Genomic DNA, 25,501 nt, shown 5'->3' on the forward strand with positions numbered 1-25,501 from the left:
ACAGTCCTACCTCAAGAAGCAAGAACCATCTCAAATAAACAACCTAACCTTACACTTAAAGCAATCAGAGAAAGAAGAACAAAAAAACCCCCAAAGTTAGCAGAAGGAAAGAAATAGTAAAGATAAGATCAGAAATAAATGAAAAAGAAATGAAGGAAACGATAGCAAAGATGAATAAAACTAAAAGCTGGTTCCTTGAGAAGATAAACGAAATTGATAAACCGTTAGCCAGACTTATCAAGAAAAAAAGGGAGAAGACTCAAATCAATAGAATTAGAAATGAAAAAGAAGTAACAACTGACACTGCAGAAATACAAAGCATCATGAGAGATTACTACAAGCAAGTATATGCCAATAAAATGGACAACCTGGAAGAAATGGACAAATTCTTAGAAACGCACAACCTTCTGAGACTGAACCAGGAAGAAATAGAAAATAGGAACAGACCAATCACAAGCACTGAAATTGAAAGTGTGATTAAAAATCTTCCAACAAACAAAAGTCCAGGACCAGATGGCTTCACAGGCGAATTCTATCAAACATTTAGAGAAGAGCTAACACCTATCCTTCTCAAACTCTTCCAAAATATAGCAGAGGGAGGGACACTCCCAAACTCATTCTACGAGGCCACCATCACCCTGATACTAAAAACAGACAAACATGTCACAAAAAAAGAAAACTACAGACCAATATCACTGATGAACACAGATGCAAAAATCCTCAACAAAATACTAGCAAACAGAGTCCAACAGCACACTGAAAGGATCATACACCATGATCAAGTGGGGTTTATCCCAGGAATGCACGGATTCTTCAATATACGCAAATCAATCAATGTGATAAACCATATTAACAAACTAAAGGAGAAAAATCATATGATTATCTCAATAGATGCAGAGGAAGCTTTCAACAAAATTCAACACTCATTTATGATAAAAACCCTCCATAAAGTAGGCATAGAGGGAACTTACCTCAACATAATAAAGGCCATATATGACAAACACACAGCCAACATCGTCCTCAATGGTGAAAAACTGAAAGCATTTCCACTAATATCAGGAACAAGACAAGGTTGCCCACTCTCACCACTGTTATTCAACATAGCTTTGGAAGTTTTAGCCACAGCAGTCAGAGAAGAAGAAGAAATTAAAGGAATCCAAATCGGAAAAGAAGAAGTAAAGCTGTCACTGTTTGCAGATGACATGATACTATACATAGAGAATCCTAAAGATGCTACCAGAAAACTACTAGAGCTACTCAATGAATTTGGTAAAGTAGCAGGATACAAAATTAGCACAGAAATCTCTTGCATTCCTATATGGTAATGATGAAAAATTTGAAAGTGAAATTAAGAAAACACTCCCATTTACCACTGCAACAAAAAGAATAATATATCTAGGAATAAACCTACCTAAGGAGACAAAAGACATGTATGCAGAAAATTATAAGACACTGATGAAAGAAATTAAAGATGATACAAATAGATGGAGAAAAATACCATGTTCTTGGATTGGAAGAATCAACATTGTGAAAATGAGTATACTACCCAAAGCAATCTACAGATTTAATCCAATCCCTATCAAACTACCACTGGCATTTTTCACCGAACTAGAACAAAAAATTTCACAATTTGTATGGAAACACAAAAGACCCTGAATAGCCAAAGCAATCTTGAGAAAGAAAAACGGAGCTGGAGGAATCAGGCTCCCTGACTTCAGAGTATACTACAAAGCTACAGTAATGAAGATAGTATAGTACTGGCACAAAAACAGAAATTTAGATCAATGGAACAGCATAGAGAGCCCAGAGATAAACCCATGCACATATGGTCACCTTATCTTTGATAAAGGAAGCAAGAATATACAATGGAGAAAAGACAGCCTCTTCAATAAGTGGTGCTGGGAAAACTGGACAGCTACATGTAAAAGTGTGAAATTAGAATACTCCCTAACACCATACACAAATATAAACTCAAAATGGATTAAAGACCTAAATGTAAGGCCAGACACTATCAAACTCTTAGAGGAAAACATAGGCAGAACACTCTATGACATAAATCACAGCAAGACCCTTTTTGACCCAGCTCCTAGAGCAATGGAAATAAAAATAAACAAATGGGACCTAATGAAACTTCAAAGCTTTTACACAGCAAAGGAAACCATAAACAAGACAAAAAGACAACCCTCAGAATGGGAGAAATATTTGCAAATGAAGCAACTGACAAAGGATTAATCTCCAAAATTTACAAGCAGCTCATGCAGCTCAATATCAAAAAAACAAACAACCCAATCCAAAAATGGGCAGAAGACCTAAACAGACATTTCTCCAAAGAAGATATACAGATTGCCAACAAACACATGAAAGAATGCTCAACATCATTAATCATTAGAGAAATGCAAATCAAAACTACAATGAGATATCACCTCACACCAGTCAGAATGGCCATCATCAAAAAACCTACAAACAGGGCTCCCCTGGTGGCGCAGTGGTTGAGAGTCCACCTGCCGATGCAGGGGACACGGGTTCGTGCCCCGTTCCGGGAAGATTCCACATGCCGTGGAGCGGCTAGGCCCGTGATCTATGGCCGCTGAGCCCGCACGTCTGGAGCCTGTGCTCCGCAACGTGAGAGGCCACAACAGGGAGAGGCCCACGTACCGCAAAAAAAAAAAAAAAAAACTAAGAATAGAACTACCATACGACCCAGCAATCCCACTAATGGGCATATACCCTGAGGAAACCGTAATTCAAAGAGAGTCATGTACCACAATGTTCATTGCAGCTCTATTTACAATAGCCAGGACATGGAAGCAACCTAAGTGTCCATGGACAGATGAATGGATAAAGAAGATGTGGCACATATATACAATGGAATATTACTCAGCCATAAAAAGAAACAAAATTGAGTTATTTGTATTGAGGTGGATGGACCTAGAGTCTGTCATACAGAGTGAAGTGTGAAAAACAAATACCGTATGCTAACACATATATACGGAATCTTAAAAAAAAAAAAAATGGTCATGGACAACCTATGGGCAAGACGGGAATAAAGACGCAGACCTACTAGAGAATGGACTTGAGGACACGGGGAGGAAGAAGGGTAAGCTGGGACAAAGTTAGAGAGTGGTAGTGTATATATGGACACATATACACCACCAAATGTAAAATAGATAGCTAGTGGGAAGCAGTCGCATAGCACAGGGAGATCAGCTCGGTGCTTTGTGACCTGCTAGAAGGGTGGGATTGGAAGGGTGGGAGGGAGGGAGACACAAGAGGCAAGAGATATGGGGATATATGTATATGTATAACTGATTCACTTTGTTATAAAGCAGAAACTGACACACCATTGTAAAGCAATTATATTCCAATAAAAAATGTTAAGAAAAAAAAATGCTACACCTTGGCTCATCTTGCATTCTCTACCTGGAGTGTCCTTTCACCTAGCTCTCCATTCCCTTCCTTCGTCTCAATCCTACACGTCCTTCAAGGCTTGGCTCAGATGCCCCCTTCTCTGCAGAAGAGTCTCCCATGGCCTCTCTGTGCTCCCACCACACCTCAGCATCTTATTTACAGCAAATGTTACACCCCTCCTTGTCTCTCACATTGTGTGTTTATAACTGTCCTTCCCAGCTGGAGGGAATGTTCCTTGAGAGCAGGGGCTGTGGCTAATCCATTATTATTATACATAATAAATAGTATTTAATAAAGTGAAAATGCCTTAGCCTAGTGGTTCTCAAACTTTAGTGAGTATCAGAATCACCCGAAGGGCTTGTATAAACAGATAGCTGGGCCCTCCCCTCAGTTTCTGATTCAGTAGTTCTGCAGTGGGGCCCGAGAATTTGCGTTTCTAACATGTTCCCAGGTGATGCTGCTCAGCAACTTGTGGAACCACACTTTGAAAACCACTGCCTCAGACTACACCTCAAACCTCAAACTGCAAGCCTTTGAAAACGTGAACACAGTCACATGTCCAAAAATCTCCTGCAGGAGGAAATCCTCTGGAGCTGGGTGTCCTTTACATACGTGTAGATTTCATCTTGTCCAAACAGTTCAGCCTAAGAAGGCAGTGATCAGCTCAAGGCCACAGAGGCAGAAGCACTTCCGGGGCTGGATTCATCCTCTGATTCTCTGACTCCTACTTCTGTGCTCTCCACCACACAGAGGGGCCCTCTGGTCAATGACCCGACTGCACCACAGCTCTGCCACCCAGCCCCTTTGTGACTGTGGGTAGACTACGTAAGCCCCCCTAGGCTTGTGATAGTCTGGGGTTCTTTGAGTGGAAGCAAGAGAAAATATTCCGGCAACTGAAACAAACAAAAAAATGTACTGGGAAAATATTAGTTTCAGGAAGTAAGGAGGGGCTGGAGAGGAAAGCACGGGCACAGCTTCATGGGACCTGGAGCCAGACTATAACAATGCCGTGTGGACAATGCCGTGTGGACAAGAATGGTTGGGTCAGGACACACCCTTGGCAGCAGAATCTCCATGACCCTCGGCATTGGACCCAGATTCCAGCCAGAGGCATCTGACTGGTCTGGCTCCCAGGGCCACCCACAGCCGAGGAGAATGGGGCTCCTCGTTCTAGACCCTAAGGCAAGAAGTGATCCCTCAAATAGAAATCAGGAAGGGTAAATGGATGCTGGACAACCAAAGAGCAAGTAATTGCTCCCCAGCCTCTGTTCGGTCATTGGTAAACTGTTATGCTGACAGCTACCTCATACATTATTGGAAGATATAACGAGATAGTAAAAGTACAGCACTAAAACTGGCACAGAGTAAGTGCTCCACAGTTACCTGCTGCCATTGCTATTATTACTGTTCTTTGCAATTACCATCACCCCCTTTAAAGTCAGGATGGTTCCCCATTCCCTAAAGACCCCAACAAGCTCCAAAGGACACTTCAGTTAATTCTATAGAAATCTGCTTGAAGCAACTCTGAACCCATAAGAAAAACCCAAGTGGGTCTTCCCTGCATTCTTTGAGGTCAAGTACCCCTCGTCCACTTCATCTCAGATGCTAGACAACAGAACTACACTCGAATTGGAGCCAGCAAGTTATTTTAAGTTATTTAAGTTATTTTAAGCCACTTCCATGGCCATGCTGGAGAACAGGTTGTTAGATCTCATTCGGTTTCAGTTACAAAGCTGGTAAGAACTCAACTTTGGATTCAGTTCCCAGTAGCAAATAAACACACCTGTGTGTATCATCACAGCAATTCAAACCCTAGGGAGAGGAATTAAACCCCTCCTCCTACTCAGTTCCACCTGGCCTCCGGCAATCAGCAGAAAGACACAGAAAGGGCAGGACTTCACTCCTGTCATCCCCTTCTGAGGATTCCCTTTCCTCCTCCTCCTCCTTCAGACCATCAGCAGCCTGAATCATGACCTACAGAAAAATGGAATTTTTCTCTCCAGGGTCCCAATTAAAATCCAGACTCATTCCCTTGGAGCTACAGATCCTCGCTGTAATTAACAAATTCTCTGTGACTGTTTACTATCTCCTTGAAGGGAGGTTCCACATCTGTCTCAGTCATCACCATATCCCCTGTACCCAGTCTGGTGTCTGGCACACAGTGCGTGCTCAACAAACACGCATTCAGTGTATGGACAAAGATCATACAGCATGCTTTCCTTCTAGAGAGGCATTTACTTCAAGTTTAATCATGTTTGTGAGATTAATAAAATATATCATTTAGCTTCTGCTTCTAAACATTTCAGATCACTGCCCACCACAAATGATTCGGAGAGGGATATTTGTTTCATAAGACTTAAAGTATAAATTTCTTGTATTACAGCATTTGATATCAAGATAGAAAACAAGTAAGGGAATCTTTCACAGTACTACCTTTTAATACACAAGTGGAGAAATGTTATATTGAGAAGTGTTTGACCCACACAACATTAAAAACAAACAGATTTTAATATTTTAACCATAGAGAGTAAACAAAAGAGTAATCTTGATTGTATACTGGCAGTCACAGATCCTCTGATGATCTCTTTTTGGGGTCCTCTCTGCAATTGAATTCTGTTCTGCTTTATATTCAAGCTACTTTTCAATTCAGGTCCACTGTCTCACGATCTCAGAAATCACAGATGAGGAAGAATATCCTCTGGGGTTGTCCATCTAGCTTTACACCCCCTCAGAGAGCTGGGTTTATTACCTCGGCTATTCTTTTGTGAGTAAATACAGACACCTAGACAGCGACAGAATGCTCATCTAAAGAAATTTTATATGAAAGCAATTTGTTTCTCAGCTTTAAACCCACACATTATCATTATTATTTAAAAACCATTTTCCACTCATATTCCAGGGGTCTTGGGGTGTCTAGAAACAATCATATTCTGGCTCCCAAACAAACAGATTTAAGCAGAGTGATTATAAAGCAAGTCCAGCGAAAATTCAATTTCAGGGTATAAACAGTGTGACTAAGAACAATAAAATTACCAATACACTTTCCATATTTTTTCTAAGATGAAGGAAATATTTCATCAACTCCAAAACAAAAGAATCAGACAAATAACTAAAGGAGCACTTCTTCAACTCCTTCATGTTGCTATTCCATTTATGATAAAAGAATTTTAAAATTTTCACATAGATGAAGTAAGCCCAGGAATGACATTGGAAGGCTACAGTCTGCCTGCTATAAGCTTCTACAAAGAATCATCTTGGAACAAATTAATATTTTTCAATCTTTTCATATAAGAGGACTTCTTTGTGAAAAATATTTTGCTCCAGACTTTTAAGAAATTCAGGTGTCTTTCATTTTTTACCTACTATGAAAAGGTTCAAACATATACAAAACTGTACAGCAGCACTGTCCAAGAGAAATGTAATATGAACCATATAAGCAATTTTAAGTCGCCAATTACAGAGTAAAAGAAAACAGGTGAAATTAGTTTTAATTATGTATTATAACAATCCAAAATGTTACCATTTCAGCATGTAAGCAAACAATAAAAAATTATTGAGATAATTTTACATCCTTTTTCCAACGAACTCTCGGAAACTCAGTGTGTATTTCATACCTACAGTACAGCTCACCAAGAATTAGCCACACCTCAAGTACGCCACTGCCAGATGTAGCCAACGGCTGCCCCAGGGGCCAGCAGAGATGGGGAAAAGCATTAAAAAGCCCGTGAACTCACCACTCCGCTTCAGTCAACTCACACACAGCCTGGCTTCCTCTATTCTCCCTCTCCACCCCCAGGATATTTTAAAGCAAATCCTAAAAATAGTACCATTTCATCCATGTTCAAATTTCCTTGATTGTCTCCTAATATTTTTTTTAACAGTGGATTTGTTCAAATCGGGATCTAATCAATCAACTATGAGGATCTCTTTTTAATGGCAATGTTTTTTGATGACAGCTGCATAACAGGAGCTATACTTTTAGTAAAATGCTTTATTAATTCAGATGTTTATTACACATCTGTCTTGTGCCAGGTACTGTTCTAGCCCCAAGACACAGCAGTGAGCGAGACTCAAAGGAACTTCCGGTTTAAATCCTGCCTGCACAGTCGGATTGTTTGGGGAAGGTTTAAAAAAAAAACTCCAGTTCCATCTGGCAAATGGATAAATAAAACGTGGTCTATACAAACAACAGGTTGTTATTAGGCAATAAAAAGGAATGAAGCACTGATTCATGCTACAACAGGGGTGAACCCAACTATAACATGCTAAGTGAGAGAAGCCAGACACAAAAGCATGATTCCATTTTCCTGAAATGTCCAGAATAGGCAAATACATACACACCTAAAGTAGACCAGTGGTTGCAAGGTGAGTAGGGAAACTGCTAACAGGTGTAGATTTCTTTTGGCAGTAATAAAATGTTCTAAAATTAATTACAACATGACAGTTGCACAACTGTGAATATACTAAAGACCATTAAATTGTATACTTTAAATGGGTGAATTGTATGAAATGTGAGTTATAACTCAATAAAGCTTTTATAAAAAAAATAAGTAACTGGATAAAGTACGTTACATTCACACAATGGAATACTAACACTGTAACACAGAATGAGAAAATGTCTTTGAAAAAAATTCCATGGGCTTCCCTGGTGGCGCAGTGGTTGAGAGTCCGCCTGCCAATACAGGGGACACGGGTTCTTGCCCCGGTCTGGGAAGATCCCACATGCCGCGGAGCGGCTGGGCCCGTGAGCCAGGACTGCTGAGCCTGCGCGTCCGGAGACTGTGCTCCGCAATGGGAGAGGCCACAACAGTGAGAGGCCCGCATACAGAAAAAAAAAAAAAAAAAAATTCCAGGGACCAGCCCTCTTCACCCCATGCCACTTGATTCAGAAACTTTGCAAGTTGGGCCTAGGTAGGGAAAAGCTTTTTAGACCCCTAAGTGATTCTAATGTAAGCCAAATGAGAGTCAGTTGTTCCATGGAAGATCCAGTCAAGTGACCAGCAGTTTACACAACGGTACGATAACTGCTCCCTCCAAAACAGATAGGCACAGAGTGCCATGCATGTTTTCCAACTTCAACTTGGAGGCAGCAGCAGAGGAAGTCTTCCTATAAGTGACATTCAGGCTGAAATGTGATGGATGAGTGGGAACCAGCCAGGTGAACATGGGTGAGAAGGAAGACGTTGTAAAGAGGACATAACTTCATGCGGAAACTGGGAGGCCAGAATACATTATTCATGGCCCTGGCGATATAGGTGGGGAGCTGAATTTAGTTCAGTGTGACTAGAACACACAGAGCAAAGTGATGAGCTATGAGCCAGAGGTGATTCATAGAAGATCTAGTAAGTCAGGTTTAAAAATGAGAAATATTCATTGATCAATAAAACATTGATGAAAATTTAGTTTCGATTCCATAACAGTTTTAATATACTTTTAATAACAACTTTACGATATATATGAAAAATAGTGTATATAAGATGCAAGATATTTACCCTACAGACAATGCTTGTTTATTTTTATGGGTTTGAGATCTCCTTACAATATCTGCAAGGTGAAAACAACCAGAATAAGTGCTTTTCGTGGATTTAAATAATTAGGATTTCTATTGCTTCATCATAAATTGATGAAGGTATTACAGTATTGTGGATCAAAAAGTAGGAAACAAAATGCCACATTCCAATTACTTTTTTCACAAAATATTCTAACAGCGTATAACCACATACAGTTGTTTCTACTCTTTTTTAATTGTGCACCTACTATGGATAGCATACGAGGCTTAGCGATGTGGGGATACAAACAGAAGGAATAGATACTAGTCCTGCCTTCAAGGCATCTACAATGTAGTAAGGGAGCTAATACATTTGAATAAATAACTAGGCCAGGAGGCACTGGGGTGGAGGAATGTGTGGGGTGGGTATGAAAGAAAGTGCTGAAGAGTGTGTGTGTTTTAATGCTATGAGAGACTGAGTTCAGAGAGATGATTCTGGCAGAACTGGTTTATGAGTTCAGCCTTGAAAGACCTGGGGTTTCACAGGTAGAGGCAATGAAAGAGCTTTCTAGGCAACAGCAGTATAAGAGCAAAGGCAAAATGCCCTGTTGCTGAATACAGTTCAGGCTGGGGAACAATGGGTGAAGGCAGACACTGAGCCCAGGCTGCCGGATCCCGACTTTAGGCTAAGGAGTCTACCTTAAATGGGGAGAGAAAGGACCAGGGGTTTGAGTCTCAACTCCACCTTGTATTAGTTGTAAAGTAGTTGCAAACTTAACTTCTCCTCGTCTCATCCAGAGATTGGGGGTATAATAACAGTGCCTGCTTTGCTGTTGCTCTGAGGATTAAACGCAATTTTAAATCCACGTAAGGTACTCATGACCGTACCTGGCACAAGAAGGTCAACAGCTACTGCTGCTGTTATTAATATTATAATTATTAATAACTATATAAGCCACTCAAGAAGTTTTAGCAATATAATGACAGTATCTAGAGAATTTACCTGACTGTGATATGAAGGCGGGGCTGAGGGAGACAATGTAAGCTATGTTAGGACAGAGTAGAGAAGTCCCTAAGACTCTGAGCTAAGATGCTGCAGGGGCAACTGGAAGGCATGGATGTGAAAGACAAGAGGGAGGAGAGATACGAGCTGGGGTGAATATAAACATGGTCTAAACAGTAGTGACTGGGAAGTTAAGAAGGACATTTCCAGAGAAGGGGGATAAAAGCTGACGAATAAGATATAGACAGGAGGGACTTCCCTGGTGGTGCAGTGGTTAAGAATCCACCTGCCAGTGCAGGGGACACGGGTTCGAGCCCTGGTCTGAGAAGATCCCACATGCCACAGAGCAACTAAGCCCATGTGCCACAACTACTGAGCCTGAGCTCTAGAGCCCATGAGCCACAACTACCGAGCCCGTGTGCCTAGAGCCCGTGCTCCACAACAAGAGAAGCCTCGACAGTGAGAAGCCCACACACCTCAATGAAGAGTAGCCCCTGCTCGCCGCAACCAGAGAAAGCCCACGTGCAGCAACGAAGACCAAACAGAGCCAAAAATTAATTAATTTTAAAAAAAGATGTAGACAGGAAAGGAATTCACAGGCAACTATAAACAACTCTCAGTTCTGAAGCCTCCTTCAACTTAACAGCCTCCATGTTCCTCAGTGCCCTACAGTTCCATCATTTCTGTGGGCGTTCTGGGTTGAAGGATTCTCCAACCCTCCCTGGAGTACTCTTTTTCTTTTTATAAATTTATTTATTTATTTATATTTATTTTTGGCTGCACTGGGTCTCCGTTACTGCACGGGGCTTTCTCTAGTTGTGGTGAGCGGGGGCTACTCTTCATTGCAGTGGCTTCTCTTGTTGCGGAGCATGGGCTCTAGGCACACGGGCTTCAGTAGCTGTGGCATGTAGGCTCAGTAGTTGTGGCATGTGGGCTCAGTAGTTGTGGCTTGCAGGCTCTAGAGCACGGGCTCAGTAGTTGTGGCTCACAGGATCTAGAGCACAGGCTCAGTAGTTGTGGCACACAGGCTTAGCTGCTCCACGGCATGTGGGATCTTCCCAAACCAGGGCTCGAACCCATGTCCCTTGCATTGGCAGGCGGATTCTTAACCACTGCATCACCAAGGAAGTCCTGGAGAACTCTTGAAATGGAATTAACAATTAAGAAAATATAGTACTGCCAAGAGGCACAGTATAAATGAAACCGTGGATTATCCATCATGCAAGGAAAAACATTATACTACCCCTAAAACTGGAATGAAGTAGAAGAAAAAAGGGATCTCTAATTTCTTCCCATCCTCTATTTTGCCATTAGCTCTTCAGGTGGTAACCATGACATACTTAGCTAACTTCTTGCTCTCAGTTTTACTACAAGAGAACAAAGAGTCGAAATGTAGTTATTTTGCCAAAAGGTTGCTGCAGAAGCTTCTGGAACTAGTAGTGGTTTCTAACTCTCCATTCTACATATGGGAACAGAGGTACTAGCTGGTCTTCCAGTACTTTCCTTAAGAGGCAGAAAGCATTACTGTGTTCAGAGTTCATTTACCACAGTGGGTAAAACCCATCAGATTTCTTTTTAGATTTAGGTGAAAGTAAATTTAAATCCAGGTGAAAGGAGAATTTCCTTTCCTCCTACATTAAATGTGCCTCATCTACCAAGCCCACAAACCATAAACTCATCCACAAATATCAATGGCAGTAAGAGTCTCAACAATTCAGAAAATAGTACAACTAGACTCTTATTGGCAGTGGAAAGTTTATAGCTCAGCCTCAGGTGGTTTTAATATGCTGTAACATTGAACTCTATCATAATGAGTTAACATCTAATTAAATAGTGGGAGGAGAAATTTCAGTCTAGTGGAAGGAGCTAAAGATTTACACTCAGAAAGACTATTAGTAAAAATCTAACTCAGCAATCTACTACTGACCCTGGGCAGGTCCCCAAACCTAGGCTGCAGTTTCTTCATCTATAAAATGGAGATAACCTCACAGCACTGCCATCAAGATGGCGAAGATGAAAGAATACAGCCTATGGCAGCCTGGTAGTATCTGCTTTACAGCATAATTATTAGCTATTATTGAAACTAAATCTCAGTAATGATAAAATCTTTTGGTTAAGCAATAGCTTTTGTTATAAATAAAGCTAAATGTCTACTGGCTGTAATGGTGGAAACCACATTTTAGTTTCTTGGAAGCAGCCCAGCACAATAGAGAGAAAATGAGCTGGAATTCTAGTTCTGCCAGGATAATCTTGGGAAAACTGGTTAACCTGCTGGAGCCTCAATTTCCCATCTAGTTAGAAATACCTAGCTAATAAGACTATATACCAAACAGGGTGGTGTGCTAGTATGTTGGTGGAGGGGATGGTCATTTAGCTTGGGTGCGTTTCAGCCCAGGCCTGCCTAGTTGGTCTCCTTGGGCCAGATGGGGGGCCTCACCTTGAATGATGCTTAGAGGTAGAGTGTGGGTGATCAAAAGTTAGACCTACACCTTTACCTGTCTATGGATGGATCTGTTTTGCAGCTGCAGCTTAAAACATTTCTAGATGCCCTCATCCCAGTACTCAAACTCTGAGGGTCAGGGCAACATTGTTGGTGGGGGGGGCGTTGGTCAGATGCACCTCAGCGCAATCCCCAGACACATCGAAAGCGACAACTTCACAGCTCCCCTCATCTTAGAGTCCTGACTATAGAAGAGACTGGTAGTTCGTGAGACGGAGGAGGGAGAGTACAAATGTGAGTAAGGTGGCTGGCAAGTTGCATTACCGAAAAAGGGAGGCGCGCCCTGACCTAAGAAGTATCTGGACGATCTAGAACAATGCCCATTAGTGACTCCAGAAGCTGCAAACGCTTCCCAGGCTGCTGGGAAGCCCGAAGGGACAAGTGCCCTCAGACCGCAGCCTGGGTGCCGGAAAGTGGAGCAGGCCGGGTGGAGCAGGAGGCGGGCGAGCCCGAAGCCTGCAAGGCCAGCGCCTCCCAGGTGCCCCCGGCGCGCCCCAGCCCGCGGATGTGGTGAAGTCTCGCGCTCGGCCCAATCTAGCTGGTTTCCTGTGCCTCCCGCCCCGGCGCCGCGCCTCCCGGCTGCCCAGGACAACGCTCGGAGCCGCATCCTCCGGCGCCCCGACTGAGGCTCGGCGCCTTCTCGCCGTCAATCCCGGCCAAACCTTGCCTCTCAGGAGAGCACTCCAGGGCGGGCAGCACTCGGGCCCTAACTCCCGAGAGGCCGGCACCGAGGGCGACTCGGGGCTGCCCCCACTGACCGGTTGTTCCTCGGCGACAGGAGGCAGACTCCAGGCTTGCTGAGACCGGCGGCACCCCCCATACCGCAGCCCTTCCGCGCCCGCGCCACGGCCCGGGGCCCCACCACACCCCAGCGCCATCCTGGCGGGCATCCCGACTCTTACCTGCACGCTCTGCCGCCGCAGACGCCGCCTAGCTCCGGGGGTCGTCCACACACGCGGGAGGAGGCAAACCCGGCTTCTTCGGTCCCCCAGCAACGCACAGCTAATAGTTCCCTCACCAGCCGCAGGAGACAGGGGTGGGGAGGGCTACTCGCCTACGGCCGCCCGGGCCAGAACCTGCGCCGCGCACTGGCCGCCTGGCTCTCGGCTCCCCTTGTTCCGCCCGGCTCGCGTGCGCTGTTATCGTTCACCCAGTTCCCAGTACTTTGCCCAGAACTTCTCCGCGCGCGCCGCCAGGCGATTAGCTGGAGTGGGGAGCTAGGGGCGTGAGCGAGGAGGAGGAGCCAGAGCCCGCTCTGGGGCGGGGCCACGTGGGGAGGGCGGGAGGGACGGCAGAGTGACCCACACTCCCACCAACCAGGAGTCGCCTCCGGGGAAGGAGGTGGGGCCATGCACCTGGAAAAAGCACCGATTCCATGACGCAGTCAGGGGAGGCGGGAAGCCGGGTTCCCGACGGGTGCGAGGGGTGGAGGGAGGTGAGAATTGCCTCTGGGCGGGGGTAGGAGTTCCCGGCGGCCCAGCGCGCTATATGCGTGCCCTTGACACTCTGTAAATGTTCGTGGAGCGGCGTTTCCGGGCCAGGGAGGGAGGAAGAAGTGAGGGCGGCGCGTGAGAGGCTGGTTAAAGGACACGGTTTCAGAGGACACACTGGGCGAACAGGCAAAGAGGATTCGACCTCTTGAACTCAGACCGAGGCAAAGGGATAGAGAAAGGAAAAAATCACGTGGAGAAGGGAGGATTGCAGGCACGGGATGACGAAGGACAGAATCCCCATGGTATCCGGCGGGAGGCTGTGACCCCGACATCCAGAGGCAGTGATGCAGATTGGTGCCGGGTCCCAGGAGGAGACATGAGGGGAGCGTGGTTGTTTATTGTACGCAGTTCATGTGCGAAGGGGAGGGGAGAGAAAGCATCACAGTTACAATTAAAATGCAGGAGCTCCATGATAGACGAGAAATCCCACCCTAAAGCTCCTAAACCGGGGAGCTACCACAGACGTATCGGAAAGAGCGTTCCAGGCAGAGGGAGCGGCAGATGCAAGGTGTGTAACCTCGCTGAAGATCCTTCTAACCTACCTCACCGAGCTAGACCTTGACTGTGGCTCTCTAGGCGCGCTGTCTGTCACAGTGTAGGGGCTCCAGAATATTAAATTCCAGTGCCGCCCACCACCTGCGGCACTCGACACATTTCCAGCCTCCTAGACGACCCCAAATAAGGTTTCTGAGGTTATTGCCGGAGCCACGCTATCCGCATTTCATTCTTCGCGCTCGGTTCTCCGCTTTCTGGGGTCGTGGAATGTCTGGGATTGTCTGTCTTGGACCTGGCAGGCGACGAGCGAGGGCGGGAGGACCCCGACAAGCTGCCGAACAAACCCACCGTTATGCTGCCCGCGCTGGCACTCGGAAAACCTTATTGGAGAAGATTTAAAATCCAGTGATTTGGAGGTTCTTAAATCATCCCCCTGCACCCGACCAACGCCCGGTGGATGAAAGCTTCTGGCAGGCGCCCGGACCATTCATTCTGAACTCATGGAGTCACCCTGCCCACGCCCGTTGTTTTCCAGCCCTCCTTCCGTTTTTCGGTAATTCCTCTCAGAAGGAGAAGCTCAATTCCACCCCCCCCCCCCGCGCCCCGCTTCAAGCTCTTTTATTTCTCTTTATTTCTTTAACTTTCTCCATCACCCACCCTCACCCTGTTTCATGAGCATTGCTTTTTCTGCGGGAGACAAGCCTTAAATCCGAAAGGAAGTTATTTGTATAGGGCTTTATTGTTAAAACTACCATCCCGTTCTTCGCTTTTCCTTCAATTTCTTCCAAATAACCAAGTGTGTATTTTTTTTTCTATTTGTACTGAGGCAGTTAATTGGACAGCATGAGAATTATTCATATCGTGCCTTGCTTCCAAGAAAAAGAGGAATCTTACTGTGTCTTTTCAGTTTCATTTCCTCTTCCTAAATAATCTTCCAGGCTCACCAGCTCCTAAAAACAAAAGGGAAAAAATTAAAGTTGAATACAACACAGAGCTAATTATTCTTGAAAAAGATTGTTATGTCCTAAAATTAGCTTTCTCTTCAGAGTTTTATTTTAAAGCAAGGATCTGAATGTCTACTCCAGCGAGATCAGTGGTTCTATAGTAAGAGCTTCTAAAGACCCTCTTGGAACTGTTGGAACAAATACTTCTTATCTTTAGAGAAACACACACCACGGTGGAGATTGTTCACACTTGGCTGAATGTTCCTAGCTTCTGAAATTCGTAATAGGTGAGTAGGTGTTAAAAGAGTTGATGTGTTTTCATAGTAGAGGAAGATGATGATAAAGGAGTTTAATGGAGGCCTCTAGAATCTGACTACCTGGGTTCCTCTCTTATGATGACCACTTCTTGATTCTGAGAGCACCTTTCTTTTTCTGCAAAAGAGAGGCAGTAATTGTATGTATTGGGCTCCAGGAAGAGTTTCATCCTCAGTCTGAAAAATGACTTTCACATGGCTTAACTCAGAGTTCTCAGTCTCAGCACTACTCACATTTGGGGCCAAATACTTCTTTGTTGCGGGGCGCTGTACTGTGTGGTTAGCAGCATCTCTGGCCTCTACCCACTAAATTCAAGGAACCTCCTCTCCTCCCACAACCAAAAATTTTCCAGACATTGCCAGATGTCCCCTGGAGGGCAAAACCACTCCTGGCTGAGTACCATTAGCCTAGCACATAGTAAGTGCCCACAGATTAGGACGCAGTATAAGGAAGTGCTTAAAGATATGGATTTCCAGAATGTAAACCTCAGGCAAATTTTGCTCCCATAAACCTCATCTTCAAAACAGGAATCATAATAATGCTAACTTCTTAAGACTGGCTAAGGATTAGATGAATGTGTGCATATAAAAGCAATTTGGATAATGCCTGGAATATGGTAAACTTAAGACATGAGCTTCTATTCTCATTTTCTTCCTGTGGAGTGAAGGCATTGGACTAGATCAGAGATGACATGGCTTATTTACTGATACTCCCCTCCCTGCCTCATGCCAGACATCACAATGAAGTCAAGGCTGTCGCTTCCGCTTAGCCTAAATAAGGTAAATAAGCCCTCAGAATCCTTCTCAACACAATGCTTTAGGAAGCAGCTACTGATAGAGCAAGGTCAGCAGGTGATTCAGGTGATGCTGAATCACCATGCTGAAGCTACACAAACTTCAAGCCATTTTAAGAATAGGATCTTAAATCGTCATAAGATTAGAGTATCAATCTTCTTGAATGGTGACTACAAGACAAATGTGATGAGAAGGAATTATCACCTCATCAATGCCTTTTATGAAGGAAGGGGAGAGAGTTCCAGTATCTTGACTATAATCATACAGCCTATGAGTGATTAGAGGTTGGGTCTCCTACCCTCTTAAAGTGTTCCCTTTTGCCACTGCTACCACTTGTGGAGCAAACACTTGTCTGAAGCGGTGATGTAAACCACCATCCTGTATACCCTTAATTCATTTTTGTTCTCCTTTGCTTTTATCTGGGAAATGGATCAAAGTATTTAGTTGCATAGGAACACCTTGTAAGCATTCTCTCAAAAGTGTTAGTCCTCATGACTGAGGAACGCACATGAATTCACCAATTCCTTCATTAAATAGAGAGAGACTCCTCCTTTATATAAGGGATCATTGAGAGCCGGCATTTTAAGAGATCCAAAGTTGAATCAGTGGGTGTCCCTGCCCTCAACCTTTTTACAGTTTCGTATATTGGGCAGACCAGACATGGATATAAATAACTACAATACAAGCTAAAAAACAGAAAATGTCCTAAGAGAGGTACCAAAATTGTGTTCAGAGAAGGGAGGAATTATTTTGGGAATTAGGAGCAGAGAGTCACTTCTGCGTGTCTTTGTTGACATTTTTAACTTTTCAATCAAAAATTATTATTTATTACAATCAAGTTGCAACATCATTAGGCTTCCTCAATCAGACACAGCTCCTGCTTAGTTTAAGTGGAAACTATCAGTGCAACTAAAGGTCACAGTTCATTCTAACAGTCATTTTTTATCAGATGTTTAAAATTTCTGGAATGTTCTAGAGGAAAATTGCTCAACTTTAGTGACAACAGACTGACTTTATTCCAATCATTGACAGAACCAGTTTTTAGCACATTATACTGTGGGAGCATAAGGCATATATATATACCTTATACATAAGGTATATATTTTATAAAAAAGGAACAAAAAGATTAAGGCACAAATCGGGGTGATGCTTCTACAAGGCAAGGAACAGTAGAGATTGCCAGCAAACCACCAGAAGCGAGGAGACAGACATGAAACAGACTCTTCCTCACAGCTCTCAGCAGGAATCAACCCTGCCAACAGAATGATCTTGGATGTCTAGCCTCCAGAATCATGAAACCATAAATTTTTGTTATTTAAGTCATTCTGTTCGTGGTAATTTGTTATAATAGCTCTAGCAAACTAATAGAACCAGTCGTTCAATTCAACAAGGTGCCCAGAGCACTGACAAGGCAGAGAAGAGGATTAGGTGCAGTGTGGGTGAAGAAGTGCTGTGCAGGAGCTTACCCTCTAGTAGGGGAGGCAGATGTGGACACAGCGTGCAAAGTGGGCTGGCAGGCACCCCCGAGAACTCTACCAACTTTGCTATATGTGTTTTCCAAAGGACCCCTCCCTCCACCCAAAAGTGATCTATAGTTTATACTGTTAGCTTTAACTTTAAAAAACAACCAACCAACCAAACCAAAACAAACCTTAGTAAGAATAATAATCAAACTGCCTAAGGTTCTAAACCCATTAATAATATAGATGACCACCAACACATCCCAAGACTCTGCACCTGTGCAGTCTCCTTGGATCTCAAAGAAACTCTGCAAGGTGGGCTCTGTTTCATCCTCACTTTTCAGATTAGGATACTGGGGTTCAGAAGTTTCACTTCTTCTTCCTCGTTACTTGGCTTGCATGAAGCAGAACCGAGTATGACTCAAACAAACTGACTCTTGACAGTGTTTCTCCAAGTTGGTCTGTGGACCACACCATCAGAATCACCTTAGTCACTTGTTAAAAGGAAGAGTTTGGGGCCCAACCCCAGAATTACTGAATGAATTAACCTCTGCTTCTGAGAAATATTTTTTTGTTTTTTCGTTTGTTTAAACAAATTCTGGTGATTCTGATTGAGAGGAACAAATAAACTCTGCTGCCTTTTTAGAGTTTCTCAGCACTTTAGCCTGTTAGAATCAGCTGAGTAGTTTTTAAAACTCCCATTTTCCCCTTCCCAACTGAATCAGAACCCACAGAAGTTTTCATTTATAAAAACTGCCGAGGATTTAAATGGACAGCCAGCATTGAGAACTGCTGGTAGGGCACCCATGCTTTTAACCCCAAATACTGAGCTCTGTTTTAAAACCAAAAGACAAACCTAAACAACATCAACCAACAAACTTTTAAATAGCTAAAGCTTTAAGCCATCTGAAGGTACAAAGAGGATTATGATGGAGGAAGGGGAACAATGAAATCAGTGGGCACCTGATGGGGGAGTCCGTAGAAGTCAAGTGGTAACTACCAATAGATTAAAAGACAAAAAAAAAAAAAAAAAAGAGCAAAAGAGGGAAACATGACAAGATATACTAATTTCACTTTAATCAACCTCTGGAAATAATATGTGATTATTGTTTTTTTTAACAAAAACCTTGTTTAAATTCCTTTTTAAAATGAGGAATCAAATGGTATTTATGAGTGATGTCATGTCGTGGAATGACTGTAGGCTTTAGAGCCAGAAAGACCCTGGGTTTAAATCAGTGCTTCTCCACCTGGTGCAAGACACCATTTTTTGTTCCCTGAGGACACTGGATGATGTCCAGAGACACTGTGGTTGTCACAGCTGGGATTGGGAGAGTGCTACTGGCATCTACTGAGCAGAGCCCAGGGATGCTGCTAAACATCCTTCAATGCACAGACAGCCACCACAACAGAGAGTTATTTGGTCCACAGCATCAGTAGTGCTGAGGTTGAGAAACCCTGGTTTAAACGTTAGTTGCATCATCAACTAAACACACGCCATTGAGCCTAACCCCTCTGAACAGCACTCAGTCTTCCTATATGAAAAATGGGGAGAATAAAACCTATGGCACAGAATTAATATCTAAAACACTTAAGAAGTGCTTACTGGGCTTCCCTGGTGGTGCAGTGGTTGAGAGTCCACGTGCCGATGCAGGGGACACGGGTTCGTGCCCTGGTCCGGGAGGATCCCACGTGCTGTGGAGCGGCTGGGCCCGTGGGCCATGGCTGCTGAGCCTGCGCGTCCGGAGCCTGTGCTCCGCGATGGGAGAGGCCACAGCAGTGAGAGGCCCGCGTACCGCAAAATAAATAAATAAATAAAGAAGTGCTTACTATGTGCCCAAGATATAGAAATTGAAGTTCAGAGAAGTTGGTGACCAGCTCAAGTTTTCCACCTAATGAGTGGCTGAGCAGGATTAGGATCTAGTCCCAATACGATCCTTTACATCAAGGGGCTTCCAAACCTCCAGTTTGGGGGGTGTAGGGCTCGCTCAGCCATTCATTGGATGGGTCTCTTGTACTCCCATAGCCTCCTTCCTGAGAACTGATCAGAATAATGTACACTGATTGGCAACAATTTGCTCATCTGGATAAAGATGAGGTGCCAAAAAAAAAAAGGGGGGGTAGCAAGGAGCCAAGAATGTAATAGAACAGATGTGATGTCCAAATATCTCCAGGGGGTTGTAATTGCAATCAGCGGATAATAGTCTTACTGGATGTAAATGGATAAACAATCTAACATTACTTTTCCAGGAACAAAACCCTGATTCTGCTCTCCAGAATCATAGAGTCCCAACACAATACCCTTACTGTTGCCAAAACATATAACTAAAGTGCTCTGGCTGGAAGCTTCTTACTCAAATGTGTTTCTTTAACAGAAAATGACAGCTCCATTAATATAAACACTGAAGGTCCCAACTTTTTTTGTGTGGACATATAGTTCCACTGCTTTTCTGTCTTCAAACATACAATGCTTCTTTCTTTTCTTTTTTTTTTGGCCATGCTGTGCGGCATGCAAGATCTTAGTTCCCAGACCAGGGATCAAACCCGTGCCCGCTACCATGGAAGCACGGAGTCTTAACCACTGGACCACCAGGGAAGTCCCTACAGCGCTTATTTCTAATCTTGAGAAAGATTTCATGAACATAAGGTATAAAATTCTAATTTAGGCATCAGGTACGGCTCTAACTCTGGACAAACTGACCAGTTTCCCTGGGTCCAGATTTACAGGCAGTAACATTCTCAGTTGTTAATAATAATAATAGTCAATTATTGCATGGATATTAAGTCCCATGTGCTTGACGTATACCATTATTCCCATTTTACGGTTGGGAAAACTGAGGCTCAGAGAGGTCTAATGACTTGCCCAATGTCACAGAGATAGAAAGTGACAGAATGAGCATTTGGAACTGGGGCTCTCTGAACCTCAAGCCTGAAATGGTTCTGCTACACACCAGCAGTGACAACTGTGATGCAAGTACAGTGAACTACCATGGCGGCTTCAACAAAGAAAATTCCAGAAGCAGAATTAGCAATACAATCTTTAGGATGGTAGTTTGGCTACTTTGCAAAAGGCAAAGAGTGGTTAGTAAGAGCAGCAGGGAATTTGGGGTCAATCTAGACTTGAATCCCATGGTCAAGTTACATAGTCTCACAGCACTATATTGTTAACCTTTATAACATTATCAAAATTATAATTACATATTTTTGTATAATTATTTGATCTATCTCCCCTACACACTCCAAGATATTTGAGCGCCAGAGTTTTTGCTAACCTTTTTATCCCCAGGACCTAGTACAGAGCTTGACACATAGTAAGCACTAAATAAATATTGATTAAATGAATAGATGGATAGAGGGAGGAAGAAAGGAAGAGAAGGAAGGAAGGAGGAGGGAGGTCACTGTTTGATTTTAAGCAAGTCCCTAAATCTTTCTCCCCCCCCCCCATAGTAATCTTTATAGTGGAAAAGTTTATAAATGCCCAAATATCCTCATCGAGTTGATGTTATATGATGTGGTGCCTAGTTATTATCTGTTTTCCTGTACCATGCAGTCTTATATTTTGACAGTGAGGAGATAGTCTCAGTACACCCAACGCTGTCACTCACTGTTTGCTGGGTGTGATTTCTCTCCTTGACCAGAATTTAAGAACTGATGGGTGGGGATATATCCTGTAAGATGCTTGAATCCCTTGGCACAGTGCTAAACTCGAGGAAGGTACTCAGCGATAGTTACTACACCATAGTAAACTAAGTGCTCCTGGGGATTTGCATATGTTTCACAGGCAAAGGGTGACTGAGACGTTTGGGGAATGGGAGAGTGGGCGTTTAGAAAGAGAATTATCTTCCTTCAGGTATTTTAAAAGCCACGCTACCCTCTACAAACTTGTTGTTTTTGCCTGTGTAACTGCTCACAAGCAGTATTTGAGCATTCCCATTTCTCTGCACCCAGCAGCTGACCTGACTTTCTGAGAGTCTTTTGCATAATATTGTTTAGGGGATGATTACAGTTGTCAATAATTTTATGGAGGTTTCATACTTATTCCCCCAGGTTTCACAATCCCAGGGTTAAAACTGGGTCACAAGTCAGTCGAAAAACAGGATTTCTCTGACTCTCCCACAATCCACAATTGCTTCATCTTCGACACCTCTCAAAGTTCCTCCTAACGAATTCTGGGATGTTCTGAATGTATTCATTGCAAAGCTTCTCAGTTACCCATGGTGCGACCTTTTCTTCTCTCTTTCTCTGTCTCATGTCACCACTGGGGCCACCAGCACCCATTTCCTACCTGTGTCATAGCTGTTGCTAAGAATTTGTCACATGTGTCTTGCACTGGCAACATCGCACAGATGTTTTAGTGAAATAACTTCTTCAGATTTTTATCAATATAGCTTGCTATTAAAATTTCAAATACAGAAGAACAAATAATGCAAAATGAAAGCCTTTCACTGCTTCCTTATAAGGTTTTATGTACCAACATTTACCTATATACATACATCACCCTACTAAATTCTATTTTCCACATAGCCCAGTCTCTGAATAATATTAGATTCAAAGAAAGTAGTTCATCCACAAAATATTAATGAAGAAGCATTTCTAATCCTTGTACCCATCTCTTGAAAACACTAAAAGTGCCCCAGTTCAAACCCATACTATACTTTTCACGCTAGGATCTCTGATAAGCTAAATCACAAAACTTTGTCAAACCCGAATTTGTGCATATTTTTCTCCTTTCTTTCTCTTTAACCTCCAGTTCTTTATTTTGTACACTAGCTTGATTTTTCACTAAATCCTTCCTACTTTCAGGCAGATCTCTTTATACTCTTCTGATTTAGCATCTAAGAGAAGGGTAAGGAAGGAAAAGACTCACTTTAGTGTATGTAAGGAGAATAAAGGAGAAAAGAAAGACAGGAATAATCATATATTAATAAATCTTATTCTGTCTACCTCTCACACATTTTAATTTTTGCATTTTTTTACATACGGGTTCATACTACATGTACGAAACAGTAACTGGGGTTTTTTATACTTAATATATAGCTACTGTGTTCATTATCTATGGCTGCATAACGTATTATCCCCCAACTTAAAGCAACAAACATTTATTATCTCACAGTTTCTGTGGATGAGTTTCAGATGCAACTTACCTAGGCAACTCTGGCTCAAAGTCTCTCATGGGGCTGCGTCAAGCTATTGGCTGAGGCTGTGATCTCATCTGAATGCCTGACCTGGAGTGAGGTGGGAATCTTCTTTTAAGTTCACTCATGTGGTTTTTGGCAGGCCTCAGTCCTTTGCCACATGGACCTCTCAGCAAGGTTGCCTCAGGACACGGCAGTTGGCTTTCCCAAGGGTGAGTGATCTAAGAGAGAATGAGCGAGAGTGTGCACAAGACAGAAACCAAGTCCTTTTCATAACCTAATCTCGGAAGTGACATGTCATCAATTCTGCTGTATTCTGTTCATTAGGAGAGAGTCCGTAAATGCAGCCAAACTCAAGGGGAAGGCATTACACAGGGGCATTAACACTAGTAAGCGGAGATCACTGCGGGGAGGCCATCAGACACTGCCTACCTGATTCTTTTTAATTTTAGCACAGTATTTCAAAGTTTGGACCAACTAATCTTTTAAACTATCAGCCATGATTTCTTGTTTATTTTCTTTAATTTTCTTTTCACTTCCCACCTTTTATTTGATTGGTTCTACTTTCTTTTCTCCAGTGTTTAGAACTTATGCATGGTATTTGCCTTGCCTAGTTGACATTTTAGTCAGGATCTGTATTTTGCTGCCTACCCAACCCTGAGGACAAGATGAGACTCTGCATGCTTTTACTGCTCACCTATGTCTTCATTTTCTTAAAATCATTTGAAGTCTTAGGTCTAGATCTGTGCTGTCTGATATGGTCACACTAGACACACGGAGCTATTGAACACTTAAAATGTGGCTGGTCTGAGTTGAGATGTGCTTTATGTATAAAATACATGCTGGATTTCAAAGACTTAGTATGAAGAAAAAAATATATTATTAATAATTTTAGAGTCATTATATACATATATATATATATTTATTATTATTTTTTTTTTTTTCGCGGTACGCGGGCCTCTCACTGTTGCGGCCTCTCCCATTGCGGAGCACAGGCTCCGGACGCACAGGCTCAGTGGCCATGGCTCACGGGCCCAGCTGCTCCACGGCATGTGGGATCTTCCCGGACCGGGGCACGAACCCGTGTCCCGTGCATCGGCAGGCGGACTCTCAACCACTGCGCCACCAGGGAAGCCCCAGAGTCATTATATTTTGATTATGTTACTGATTCTCATGTGGAATCAGCATTGAGAACAACAGATGGCTTTAAAATACACAACAGAAGAGGAAATGAGAACCTCTTATCAATAGCAAACATGTCTATATTGTCCAAACCAGCGTAAGAGTGAATACGTATTTACCTTTTAAAAATAGGTCTAAAAAAACCCAAAAACGAAAACACGATAGATCCATAGACCTGTTGGTTGGTTGGTTAGAGCTTGTTTGTGCTCAGGAATGAAGATATAGGAAGTCTGCCACAGCTTTTTAAAATGATTTCACAATTAATTCTAGTCTCTTGCTGCAGCAACGTGAGTAGGAGCACTGGGACTGTGGGCCTGGAGCAGAACTTCTCGGATTGTTTTAAGAAAATGGCAGGTAAGCAGGACATGGGGGAAATCACCAGCTTCAATAAGGCCAAGCTGAAGAAGACGGAGGCACAGGAGAAGAACACCCTGCTGACCAAAGAGATCACAGAGCAGGAGAAGCAAGCGGATTGAAATTTTCTGAGAACCTGGAGGATCCTCCGCTCCCATCATCTTGGAGACCCGAGCTGTGATGTGGAGGAAGAGCCACCTGCAAGATGGACATGAGCGACAAGCTGCACTGTGAACCCAGGCACTCCTTGCTGATGCCACCAGCCCATAGGTCTCTGAGGGGACCCTCCAATGGGACTGCCAAATTCTCTGGTTTGCCCTGGAATACTATAGAAAGTTATTTGTATGATTAATGAAAATAAAACACACCTCGTGAGGGCTTCCCTGGTGGCGCAGTGGTTGAGAGTCCGCCTGCCGATGCCGGGGACACGGGTTCGTGCCCCGGTCCAGGAAGATCCCACATGCCGCAGAGTGGCTGGGCCCGTGAGCCATGGCCGCTGAGCCTGCGCATCCGGAACCTGTGCTCCGCGACGGGAGAGGCCACGACAGTGAGAGGCCCGCGTACCGCAAAAAAAAACCCCAAAACAACAACAACAAAAAACACACCTCGTGGCATGGCAAAACAAAAACAAAAACAAACAAAAAAAACCCCATTAAATTCTAACCCAGAGTAAAGATGAGCTCACAGAAACCTGGCCCCTTCTGACTTTTATAACCATGACTTTGGTCACAAGATTTCAAACCTTGAAGACGATTGTTTTTTAGGAAGATGTCTCCTCCTCTTTGTCCATTCAATCGAAGCTGCTAGAAGAGTGAGGACGCTTGAGGTGAAAGGTTTTATAGCCTGAAGACCAAGTGTTAATAAAGCCTAACACAAACCCAGTATTCAGAACATGCTTAGACAAACAAAAAAATTTAGACTCTAATTTTCAAG

At 43.3% G+C, this 25,501-nt stretch overlaps 2 protein-coding genes across 2 annotated transcripts in view; one reads left to right on the forward strand and one right to left on the reverse strand.

Moving 5' to 3' along the window:
- OSBPL3 (oxysterol binding protein like 3) overlaps window positions 1-13,557 on the reverse strand; it is a 204,199-nt gene extending 190,642 nt beyond the window's left edge. The window contains exon 1 of the mRNA XM_065884454.1: window positions 13,302-13,557. The gene's annotated coding sequence lies outside the window, so the exon portion shown is untranslated. The remainder of the gene's footprint in view (window positions 1-13,301) is intronic.
- Window positions 13,558-24,561: 11,004 nt separating this feature from the next.
- On the forward strand, window positions 24,562-24,690 carry LOC136128300 (thymosin beta-10-like). The gene has a single exon (XM_065884115.1). The coding sequence runs from the start codon at window positions 24,562-24,564 to the stop codon at window positions 24,688-24,690; it is 129 nt and encodes a 42-aa protein (XP_065740187.1).
- Window positions 24,691-25,501: the final 811 nt, after the last annotated feature.

Source organism: Phocoena phocoena, chromosome 9, assembly GCF_963924675.1.
Source record: "Phocoena phocoena chromosome 9, mPhoPho1.1, whole genome shotgun sequence".
NCBI classification, from domain to species: Eukaryota; Metazoa; Chordata; class Mammalia; order Artiodactyla; family Phocoenidae; genus Phocoena; species Phocoena phocoena.

Coding starts and splice junctions, on each gene's coding strand:
- LOC136128300 (XM_065884115.1), top strand. CDS start 24,562: ATGGCAGGTAAGCAGGACATGGGGGAAATCACCAGCTTCAATAAGGCC.